The 12,182-nt window shown below is 49.7% G+C and overlaps 1 protein-coding gene across 1 annotated transcript; it reads left to right on the forward strand.

Moving 5' to 3' along the window:
• Positions 1-1,285: 1,285 nt before the first annotated feature.
• On the forward strand, positions 1,286-3,063 carry LOC144167511 (uncharacterized). Its single transcript, XM_077696761.1, has 2 exons — positions 1,286-1,340; positions 2,748-3,063. Exons 1-2 carry the CDS (start codon positions 1,292-1,294, stop codon positions 3,026-3,028), a joined length of 330 nt encoding a protein of 109 aa, XP_077552887.1. The 5' UTR covers positions 1,286-1,291; the 3' UTR covers positions 3,029-3,063.
• Positions 3,064-12,182: the final 9,119 nt, after the last annotated feature.

Genomic DNA, 12,182 nt, shown 5'->3' on the forward strand with positions numbered 1-12,182 from the left:
TCTAAGATGACTTTAAGATTACGCCACGGAGCTAGTATGGATACTGGAAACTGCTGTAGCTTTTTGTCTTACCTAAACTACCCGGAAACGAATTATATGACAATTGCCCGTTACGGCGACTAACGCACCACAGCTCGCTGCTCATCCTTCTTCACCCAGTGGAAGTTCACCGAATGTTTTGTCACTGGGATAGATTTTCCCTTGATCCAGTTTGTATTTATTCAGTTTGTATTTACGAAAAAAAGCAGCTCAATGCTTCTTGTACCATTGATTTGCCAAAGAAATGCCATTTTTTTCTCACGGCTAAATATTTCTATTGTTAACACTGTCCCCAGTGCTATCTTCCGGGAAACCAAAAATATATTTGCAGCACAGTAATCCTCGTAAGCTAAGATTTGCTTTAAAAAAGAATGGCGAAGTAGCCACACCATGTAGTCCCACAAGGGTTCAGCATGACATGCTTCGCTTGTAAGAGACCACGTATGTCAAATAATGTGTAGGTGCACTTGCAAATTCACCGAATAAAGTATGAAATTTCGTCGTGAAATTGTGAAATTGTAAAATTTCGCTGTGACAACTTTACTCAATGTATACTTAGCGAAAGTTGTTGACAATGTTCTGAATAAATGCAGTCATTATTCTCACACAATAGGATCTGTGTCACTTATTTCAAATGTAACACATTATTTACGCCCCGTGCAGTTCAAGTTTTCCACGTCTCCCCTAAGGAACAGCAAGAAACTGAAAAAAATCTCTCCTACATAAACACCAAAACAGACGGCGATTACAGGAAAAAAGGCTTGCACTAAACTTGGCAGCTTTCTTAAAGCCAAATGAGAGCATCACATTTCTCTTTGGAACGATATTACTTGTATCGGTTCGTTGATATTACGATAAATAGTTTCCTGACATATGGTGCTCAAGGATGAACCTTGGCTCGTCGCCCATGTAGGCCATCAGGGCAGGGTGTCATCGCCCCAATCCACTTAGTACGACAGCCAAGGGGGAGCGCGTGGAACTCAATCTCTCTGGAGTTTCAAGGAGCGGGATAAATAAAGCGGAAATCGAAAAACAACCACATTCCGCACCTTCTACGCAACAAGAAACGTATTTTTCAGCTTTACTATCGTGAACGGCTTTAAGAAAGTTGCGTATAAATCAGCATCAACTAAGTTCTCTGCAATAATGCCGCTTAAACTAACTGTGAACAATTCCAAAGAACGTGTATTATTTTATGCAAGCGCAGCTTCTGTCTACAGAGGTGTGTTATTCTTGTTGCAGGTCAGGCACAATGAAGGCCATTTTACTCCTCCTTCTTCTGGTCGTGTCTACAAATGCCTGTGAGTTATTGTAGTTCTTTGTTAGTGCAGTATTACAAAACAGCGTCAGGGTATGCTTTTGCTCTAACTCGCACTCCACACTGGGGCGCTATGTATACTACATTGTTGCTGGCATGCGAACTAAAATGAATTATGCCTACACACACTACAAAAAGTCATATTACGCCCGGATCCTCCTTCGGAATCTTTCAAGGGATCCTCCTTCGGAACCACCTTCGGAATCTTTCTGTACGCGTGCCACGAGGACCTCTATGTAACTGTCGCTAAAATACGTAATCTCGCCCACACATCCTGTATCAGTAACCCAAGGGAGGTAACCGTCAAACATTTGTGTGTGAGGAAGACCTTGTTCACTTCCCAGTTTCAGCTTAACTGTTGTGCATGCGATTTGTGTAATGGTACCGTCGTTTGGGTGTTGCAAACAAACTAACTTTATTTCACTGTGTCACTTCTTTGCATTACGGCTTACTTACGGCAATGGTTCACAAGGCGGCATAACTTCATTTATCGCTATCGCCTTTGTGCACGGAACCACCATTGGCTTAACGCTGCCTGTAATAAAAAATTAACATGTATGACTTTAAACGGATATAAATTATTATGTCCTAGAGGTATTTTCAGTGGTTACAATTTTTTTCAGTAACGTATTGTTCTTACTGGCTGCAGAGCACTAGCTTCTTCCTCAGCAAAAAATAAGCTTAACTAAGCCAACTTTTTGTTCTCTCAGCAGACACATTTTCATGCTCTAAAGCCCTTCGATAAATAAGTTTGCTTGAGACAACCTGAAGAAATACTCAAGTCATTTCTTCGAGCTTTAGGAGTTGATGTTAGGTGATGTGCCTTGTGGCCTTTCAAAAAGGGCTTGAAATGTCCCTTGAAATGGGGTTATGTTGCCTGGCCTATAATGAAGTGTTCATGACGTATAGTCGCGCTCACTGCGACCTACACCGCTCATTAGTATTCAGACAATTACATTGTCAAAACAATGACTACGGGCATATACATTACGATAAAGCTTGATTCATTAGGACGTGGTGAAAATAACGCGTACTTCGTCTTTAACTCCGGTTGCCAGACAAAGGTTATACAAACCGGAGAATACTAATCGGCGGTGTAAGTCATAGTGAGCGCGACTTTACAACTAAAACGTGTCCTATTTTGAGTAGAGGAGTCATCAAGTATTATAACATCAGCTCAAAGCTTTATATTCCCTCACATAACTTCGTCGTAAGACGTTTTGATGCTTGAGCAGTTATCAGTTTTTGTCACGCAAGTACTATACTAAGGCTATTAGTGCTGTTAAATAAGGTGCTATGGTTAGGAACGTGAGTAAAACCCTTCTGCCGGGCTTTCAAGATCTTGTATATCTTACCTTTCCTGCTGGTCTACTTTTCTTTGCTTTGCCAGTTTCTTCAGATGACAAGATGACCTTGATTCAAAAGGCTGGAAAGGTTGTTGAATCTCTTGGCAAAATTCTCAAGAACGAAGCTTCTTCCATCACTGCCGAAGACAGAGAAAACGCACTGGAAGCCGTCAAGGCCCTGACTGCATTTGAGGCTGGAACAGCTACAGGCAGCGAAGAGTACTTCTTTGGGGACTTCCTCAAGACGATTATTGTTGAGGCTGTGTCAGCCGGTGTTTCAGAAGGTGTCAGTGTTGGCATCGACGCCGCAATTAAGAAAGGGTAGACCTCCGCCGAACGTGCCGTTTTTCACCCCTTGAAAACAAGAATAAATAAACCATATCAACTTCCAACATTTGTGTATTGTCGCTTCTACAGATTTTATTATGTTGATTTATTGATAACAATACTAAAAAATTGCGCTACGACAATCAGTTTATGGTCGGGGCAATTCTGATAGGAAGTTTTAAGCACAAATCTGAATGTTTAAGGAATGATCACTGCGCATACAGTATTGACATACGGGAAGGGATCTTGGGGGCCTGCCCTCATAGAGTGAACAAGTGTGGTGGGGGCGTTTTTTTTACCACAGCTGTGAAAATAAAACGTGCCCTTGGATAGTGCATTCTACGGTCGAAGCCACATCGGGTGTAGGAAAAAATGGTCCCGGAAGAAATGGTCCCGGAAAAATTGGTCCCAGAAAAAATGGTCCCAAAGCCAAGGTAGGAAAAAATGGTCCCGGAAAAAATGGTCCGGGAAAAATTGTTCCGGGAAAAATTAGTCCCGGAAAAATGGTCCCAAAGCCAAGGTAGGAAGAGAGAGAGAGAGAGAAAAACATTTGTTGTACTAATGAGCAGGATGTTCTTAGGGGGTGCATCAGGATTGCCCCGCGCGCAAAATCCCCGTCGCGAAAACCCCGCGACGTTAGCCCCGTGTCTCATTTGCCCCGCGTGCGGTATTCCCGCGTGCTATTTGCTCCGATGCCAGTTTCCCCGACCCATTCTCCAGGTGCGATATTATGGCGCGCCATTTTCTTTTCAGTTGTTGTTGTTGAAAAAGTTTATTAAGAAAAGAGGGGAAGGGAGTTAGGTTAAAAGGTGGAGCACTAGGTGGCCATCCTATTCCGGTAGGTCACGGGCTGTGGCTGCAGTCTTCGCCCGGAGAATCAGGGTTTCCTGTTCTTCGAGCTGGCTGCAGCGCAGTGCGCGCTCCCAATGCTCAGGAGAGGGGGAGAGTGGGGTAAGGATGGGGGGATTGGACGGACATGTCCAAACTAGGTGGCTGGTGGTGTTGGGAGAGTTGCAATATGGGCAGTTGAATGGGTAGAGGGTGGGGGAGACATAGTGAAGGCGAGTGTGATTGTGGTCCGTCTGTGTTTGTAGGCGCCACCATATGCGGGCGTCGGTGGTCGTGAGGGAGGCGTGTGGGGGGGGATAGAGTCGTCGGGAGTTCCTGTAGTGGGCTAAGATGTCGGAGTACGTTGGGGGCAATGGGTGGAGGGTTAGGTCTTCGTGGGCCGGTACGTCGTTGGTCTCTCCTGGGAATGCCCGGTAAGTGAGTTCGCGGGCGGTGGCGTGTGCCACCTCGTTCCTAGGAAGAGATGTGTGGCCAGGGTCGTTGGGAGCGATGGTCGGCGTGCTAGGATGTTGGAGCTGATGCGATTGATGTGTCCGGTGGCGTAGCGGCGGCAAGCGGACTGGGAGCCGGTCAGCACTGTGATGTCCGATGAGGGTTGTTACAAATCGGCCAAACGCCGCCGTATTTTCCCGCATCAGCCACCACGTGGGAAGCGACCACGTGCGCCCGCGCGTCGGTGAATCGTACTTTCGTGTCTCGACATGCCGGGTCAGTCACCTCGCTTTGCCACGCGCCTGCGGCGGCTGCCAGCGGCACGCCCAGGCATGCTTCATGACGTTCGCCACACCCTTCAGGCACCTGCGCGTCGGTGAGTCCCGCCTTGACCTCCCCAACTCAGACGTTTCGCTATCGGCGCGATCAAAACTTCGATAGCGCGACCCCGGCACCTTTCAAGGACACTCTCCCCCCCTATCGGATGCCACGTGAGGCGAACCCATGAATGACTCATGAACTATGGAAAGAGTGTGTGTGTGTCTGTGATTTCGTGGCGTGTTACTCTTGGGGGCGTTTTTTGGGTATAAATAGAAGCAGCACAAACGGTGAAAATCATTCCTGTCGGAGCAGCGAATCCATGCGGTCGCTCTGCTCGTGTCCTGTATTGTAACCTCGCCCGTCAGGGCATTGTATGTTTCTTTGGCTTCGGCTCACCTCTCGCTATGAAGTAAACAGTTACGTTACCCTACTGCTCTGGACTTCTTCACGGCTGCAACAGCGGCTGGCCGCTCGCATCATACACGCTACCCATCGTATGTTCGAAGCGACGGAGAAAGGATCGGGTGCCCCCGCCCGGTCGCAACAACTGGTGGCAGCGGTGGGATGACAACTTCGTGACACCTGGAGCCAGCGGTGCGAGACCCAACACCACGGACGTCAAGGCGGCTTCGGACTTCGCAGAATTCACGGCGGTCAAGGGTGAGTGCGGGTATTTTCTTCACTGAGTTTTACCAGGCTTCTGAGGATAGCTGGTAGGGCGTGTGTTTTTGTCGCGTGGGTTATTCGCGCAAAACATTTTTTGGAACAGTGGGAAAGCAGTACTCTAGACCGGCCATGAATTTGAAAGCGTTGAAAAAACCGCAGTTGTTGGAGCTTGCAAAAGAGTTGCGCTTGGATGTTACGGACGCGCTCAGAAAGCCAGAGCTGATACAGGCTATACTCGCTGTTGGGACTGACGATGACGAGCTATCTGAGTGCATTGAGACGATCAATGACAGGGAGACCGCTAAACCTCAGGCTGCAGAGGCCGAGCGCCAGCGTGAGGAACGGGAGGAGAAGAAACAGGAACGAGAACGGGAGCGCCAGCATGAGCTGGAAATGAAACGTCTTGACATCGAGGCATCTCGCCCCAGACGTCATAGTGGCAGCAGCGTGCAGTCTGCGGCGACTGAGCGACCTACGTTGCGAATGTGTGACCTAATGCGACCCTACAAGGTAGGAGAAGACATCGGACTTTTTTTGGTCAACTTCGAGCGTACGTGTGAGAGGGCCCAGTTTAGCCGAGACTCATGGCCGCAAAAACTGCTTACGCTTTTGCCAGGTGAGGCATCCGACGTGATGGGCCGCTTGCCAAAGGAGGAGGCGGAGGACTACCAAAAAGTCAAGTCGAGCCTCCTGCGTAAGTACAGGCTGTCAGCAGAGGCGTTTCGCCAGAAGTTCGGTGAAGCCGAGAAAGCTAGGGGCGAGTCATACTCGGAGTTCGCCTACAAGCTGAAGGCTAATATGGAAGAGTGGCTCAAAGAGGCAAAGGCTTTCGGAGAGCATGACAAGGTAGTGGAGTGCTTCGGCCTTGAGCAGTTTTACCGCCGTCTACCAGAGAACCTGAGACTCTGGGTGCAAGATAGGCCAGGGGTAAGAACTGTGGATCAGGCAGCTCAGCTAGCCGACGAGTTTGTCGCACGTCGAGGTGCGCAGGGGCCGAAAGACGGCCACAAAGAGTTCAGGCCGAGGCCTGATAAGTCAGGGCCGAAAGGCAGAGCTTCCCATTTAGATGGTGGAGCAAGGGAAGTCGTTCTCGTGGATAGAGAAACTGGCCACGATAACGAAGAGAGAGCAGCAGACGCTGAGGAGCAGCGCAGAAAGAAAGCTTTCGAAGTGCGCAGACAGGCTGCGTGTTACCACTGCGGCGAGACGGGACATTTCACTGCCAGTTGTAAGAAGGGAAAACTGGTATTTCACGTACGAGATCAGAGTGAGGACAGCAGGCAGTTTCTAGAGCCGTACGTACGCGAGCTAGTCGTCAATGGTAAACCGTGCCGAGTTCTCCGCGGCGACGGTAGACATGGTCCACCTTTCGTACGTTGAACCGGATCAGCTAACAGGGCAGTGTGTTTGGGTGAAGCCAGCCGTAGGTGCACGAAACGTTCATCTGCCGATTGCTAAGGTCAGCATCGGAGGTCCGTTTGGTGAACTTGTGACGCAGGCAGCAGTATCCCCACAACTACTTCCGGAGTACAAGTACCTATTCTCGAACAGGTCGGATCAGCTGTTAAGGGAAAAGGGGTACAGTTTTAAGAAACTGCCGAGGAAAGAACCAGCTGAGCTCGCTGCGAAGAGCTCGAGTAACGATAGGGTCGCCACCTCTGTGAGGAATGGGGAAACTCAGACGGAAAGCGATGATGCGGCATTTCTGGAGACTCACGGCGGAGGGCAGCGTAAGAACACTGTGTGTAAGGCCCCTACGGTGAGTGGAGATATTTCGTCGCCATGTTCAAAGTGCACTATATCACGGGAGGCCTTGAAAACGGCTGTAGACCCAAACGCGCGCAGTTCGCGGGCAACTGAGCCGTCTTTTGAGACAGGGCAGCCTAGGTATGGTGTGGTTCTGGCAGGAAGGAAGGAGAACGGAAACACGCTTCGGTCTTCGCGTGCCAAGGTTGTCGCTGAAAGCGCGAGGGACGACGAGGTCGTGACTGTTGGGAACTGCAAGGTGTCTAATGGGCTCGTCGTGCCCGTTTCACTCCCAGCTGATGCTCCCGACGATAAGCCAACATCGCCTGAGCTAGTTAAGGTTCCGGTGTCGCCTGTGGCTGAACCGAAGTCGGGAACCGACCAGCCTAGAGGGGAGAACGCAAACGCGTTCCGGCGTTTGCTTGCCGAACGCGTTCGTAAAAAGGCGAGCAACAAGGAGGTAGCAAAAACTTCAGCGCGTAATTGTGGCGCGTGTTTCAGTGCGATCAAAGCCGTGAGCTCCCATCGCGTCGAGGGAACGCCGCCTAGAAGCAGTGCGCGCCTAACGTATGAACGGGGGAAAATCCCGCTCGCTCCTCCGCGCGCTCGACCTGTGTCGAACAAGACGACCGGTGTCATTTCACGCGGTCACAGCAGCGTTGAGCGAACGGCTGGACCTAAAGTGCGGTGCCGAAAGGGAAAAACTCAGGGCATTGACGAGAGCTCAAATCGCAGCTCTCAGTGCGAGAAGTGGCCTGTAGACGCCTGACTTTCTAAAATTTCTTTGTTTTTCCTGAAGCAGGTTTCGCCCTTTATGATTATGTTTTTTTGTGTGTGGGACATATCCAATCACGCGAAATGTCACCTTTCAGGTTTGTGCACTTGTCTAATGTACTGCTGGGCTAAAATATAACTAGTGTAGTTAGTTATTAGCGTATTTTTTCGCCACTAAAAGCCTGGTAGATCTTCAGTGTGGATTTGTCTTCGCACTTGCCGACGATGCGGTTGTGTCTTGCTGTGTTGTTCTGTTGCTTGCCTGACCAACCCAGAGACGTTCTTGGGGAGCCACTACTCGTCCAGTGATCGGCCCAGTGAAGCTCCAGCACGGTGTCGTACAGCCCCGGCCTGGAATCGAGCGTCTGCTGAGCACTTCACTGCGAAAGCATCCCTCCGGACAACGGTTGCAGACCCTTATCCATCGGGATCTCGGACCCCCGGCGGAGAAGCTGTTACAAATCGGCCAAACGCCGCCGTATTTTCCCGCATCAGCCACCACGTGGGAAGCGACCACGTGCGCCCGCGTGTCGGTGAATCGTACTTTCGTGTCTCGACATGCCGGGTCAGTCACCTCGCTTTGCAACGCGCTTCCGGCGGCTGCCAGCGGCACGCCCAGGCATGCTTCATGACGTTCGCCACACCCTTCAGGCACCTGCGCGTCGGTGAGTCCCGCCTTGACCTCCCCAACTCAGACGTTTCGCTATCGGCGCGATCAAACCTTCGATAGCGCGACCCCGGCACCTTTCAAGGACACTCTTTCCCCCTCTCGGACGCCACGTGAGGCGAACCCATGAATGACTCACGAACTATGGAAAGAGTGTGTGTGTGTCTGTAATTTCGTGGCGTGTTACTCTTGGGGGCGTTTTTTGGGTATAAATAGAAGCAGCACAAACGCTGAAAATCATTCCTGTCGGAGCAGCGAATCCATGCGGTCGCTCTGTTCGTGTCCTGTATTGTAACCTCGCCCGTCAGGGCATTGTATGTTTCTTTGGCTTCGGCTCACCTCTCGCTATGAAGTAAACAGTTACGTTACCCTACTGCTCTGGACTTCTTCACGGCTGCAACAGCGGCTGGCCGCTCGCGCCATACACGCTACCCATCGTATGTTGGAGGCCACGGAGAAAGGATCGGGTGCCCCCGCCCGGTCGCAACAGGGTGCATTGGTGATGGCTAAAGCGATTGTAGCCTCCTCTGCGGTATCAATGGATGTGGTCGGAATTGTGGCAGAAGCTGTGATGATGTGGGTTTAGTGGATTACTGCTGTGGCATGGGCCGGGTATGTGCGGTATTGGGCTGCGTCAGTGTAGTAGGTATCGGGGTCGGCGCCGTACTTTTTTATGAGTAGGCGTGCGCGATGTTGGCGGCGACCTACGTTGTAGTCTGGGTGCATATGTTTGGGTAGTGGAAGGACATGAATGACATCTCGGGCTGCTGTAGAAAGGCTGCAGAATGTTTGGGGAGTTGGAACCGTAGGGTGGCCCAGGCGTTTAAGGATGTGTTGTCCAGTAGAAGTGATTTGAAGTCGTTGAAGCTGGCTAGTAGTGTGGGCTTCAATCAGTTCCGACAGGGTATTGTGGAGCCCAAGCTGAATGAGAAGATCAGTGGATGTGTAGGCCGGTAGGCCTAGCGCCTACTTGTACGCCTTGCGTATGAGGATGTCGATCTTTGCTGATCCTTGTCGTTTCAATGCCAGATAGGGTGCTCCATAAGTGATGCGACTTGTGAGCATGGCTTGCAGTATACGACACGTGTCTGCCTCTTTGAGGCCGTGGCGGCGAGAGCATACCCGTTGAAGGAAGTGCTGGAGTTGAGCCACCGTCTTCTGCAGGCGGGGGAGGATTGCTGCCCCCGATCCATCGAGGTGATATTGCACTCTGAGGATGCGTAGTGTGGGTACTGCATGGACTGGTTGGCCATCGATTGATATTTCGTGGTCTGTTGTTGGTGTTAGGGGGCGGCCGCGCGTTGTACTTCGGAGTATTCGGAGGGCCGACTTGGCTGGTGCGCAGTAAGTCCGCATGTGCGGAGATATGAAGTGACGGTGTCTGTAGCTTGCTGCAGATTTTCTTGCTGGAGGCCCGGGGAGCCTTTGTTGGTCCAAATTGTAATATCATCCACATAGAGTGCTTGGGAGATATCCGGGATATTTGAGAGTAGTGGTGGGAGTCCGGCCATACCAATATTAAATAGCCGGGGCGAGATGACTGACCCTTCTGGTGTTCCTTGGGTGGGTGTGCTAAAGCGATCGGACCGATGGGGGCGATGCTTATTGTGGCCGTACGACCGGTTAGGAACGCGCGGACGTAGTTATAGGTGGACTGTCCGCATCCTGTATTTTGTAGTTGATCGAGAATGGCGCTGTGGGACAAGTTGTCGAAGGGTCCTTTAATGTCCAACGTCAATATGGTGCTTGGATGCGTCTTGTTGAGCTTATCGATTATATCTTCTTTCAGTTGTAGGTGAATATCTTGCGCTGATAGATGCGCCCGAAAACCAAACATGGTGTGCGGGAGTTGTTCTGTATCGCTGAGGTCGGCAGTTAGGCGGCGTGCGACAAGGTGCTCCAGCAGTTTGCCGGTACACGATGTTAGAGAGATTGTGCGTAGGTTGTCTAGATTAACGGGCTTGTTTGCCTTGGGCAGTAGGCTGATGTAGGCATGCCGCCATTGTGGGGGAAGCGTGCCATTGGCCCATTGTTGATTGTAATATTCAAGGAGGGCGTCAATGTGGTCGTCGTCCAAATTGCAAAGGAGTTTGTAGGTGATGCGGTCGTGGCCCTGGGCGGTGTTGCGAGTGAGGCTGGATAGGGCCCGTAGAAGTTTGCTGCGGGTGAAAGGGGCGTCCAGGGCCTCGTTCTGGCTTCCCCTGTAATCCGGGTGCGGCGAAGGTGTTGTAGCCGTTTCGAAGAGTCGGTTTCGTTACGAGGCCAGTAGGCTGTCGGGGGGTTGGGGATAGTTATGAATGAGTCTAGAGATTATTTGGTTGGTGGCTATTTTGGAGGTGATGGTGCCCATAAGACCTCGGAGAATGTGCCATGCTCGTTTGGTCGTGAGCGTACTGGTGAGTTGATTGCAAAATGTGCGCCAGTTTTGGCTTTGTAGTTGCTTCGCATAATCTAGAGCGGTTTTGGTAAGTTGTGCTATGCGACATTTCACTTTTCAGTGATTATAATTTTTTAAATTAAAGTAAAGTATGGTTGGACGATCTTCTCAAGAAGATTGTGTTTTCCGCTTTCACGAAGTAGCTCTGGGGCGTTATTCATTCTTCCCTTAGCTGCGTTAATTTAGAAGAGGGTTCAAAGTACGATGGCGGCAAACACGATTCCCCCCGCCTGCCCCTCTCCGCTCGGGTCTAGGACATTTCGGTGCACGGACGTTTCGGTACGCAAGCTTTCCGGGAAATGAATTACCTGGTGCTTACTTTCTAAACAGTCATTCCATATTTCCGCGTAACTTGGGTTATGGAGCCCAATAATCTACTGCAGTGATGCACATTTAAATTGATGCCATTTTTATTGGCGCCAGTTATTTGAATAAATTGGGCATTTAAATATTTCTGTTTATACATTGTTCAGAAAACATTTATTACGCGGCCAAATAATTAAATCCTATCGCAGACCATTTTATTTACTACAGCCCTTTATAATGTAGATTCGCTCTTTTTTGCCGCAGGCACATCAGCTAAGGAAATTAGCCCATGTTTACAATGTATTTTGCAAGTAATTTTCTCTAAATAAAAGGCACACTCCCACTATCGCAAGACAGCACCTTTACAAACATTCTGTTGCTCCAAAAATGCAGAAAATATGAAGTGTTTCATGCCGGCAGTGCTCTGACGCTAAAATAAACTTGCAAATACTGTTGTCGGCAGCTTTTTCTTACTGAGTGTAGAATATCGTTGTGAAAAAAGAATGGGCCTTTGTGAAGACAGCTGCAGCTTCTATCTCTCTTAAATCTTGCTAAAGCGTGTATGGACGGTCCTAGGCCTCGCAGTTGTATGTGCGGTTTTAATCCAATTACTTGCATTAAAATTTTTAACCCATGCTCAGCCCTACCCTCCATCAAACCATCCGTCCGTCCGTTTGCCTGTCTACCCAATTTCCCTCATTAGATTTTAGCCTCCAAAGACGTTAATTTCGGCCCTTATAGGAATATTAAAGCATTCCACCTCTTTCTTAACCCTTTAGCTAAAATGGAAAGGGACAAAATAAAACCGAAAGAAAGCTCACATCTGACTAACTTGAAGAGAAACACGTTGACTGGTCCATGGGACCATTTTTTCCTAGATGGTCACTAGGACCATTTTTTCCAGGACCATTTTCTCCGGGACCAATTATCCGGAACCATTTTTTCCGGGACCAT

Source organism: Haemaphysalis longicornis, unplaced genomic scaffold (genome assembly GCF_048455015.1).
Source record: "Haemaphysalis longicornis isolate Haplotype H1 unplaced genomic scaffold, Haemaphysalis longicornis Haplotype H1 scaffold_2, whole genome shotgun sequence".
Classification (NCBI taxonomy): Eukaryota; Metazoa; Arthropoda; class Arachnida; order Ixodida; family Ixodidae; genus Haemaphysalis; species Haemaphysalis longicornis.

Excerpts from the sequence above, each read along its gene's own strand:
- LOC144167511 (XM_077696761.1), top strand. The coding sequence starts at position 1,292 with ATGAAGGCCATTTTACTCCTCCTTCTTCTGGTCGTGTCTACAAATGCC. Across the intron at positions 1,341-2,747 it reads GGTCGTGTCTACAAATGCCT|TTTCTTCAGATGACAAGATG; the intron begins GTGAGTTATTGT and ends TTGCTTTGCCAG.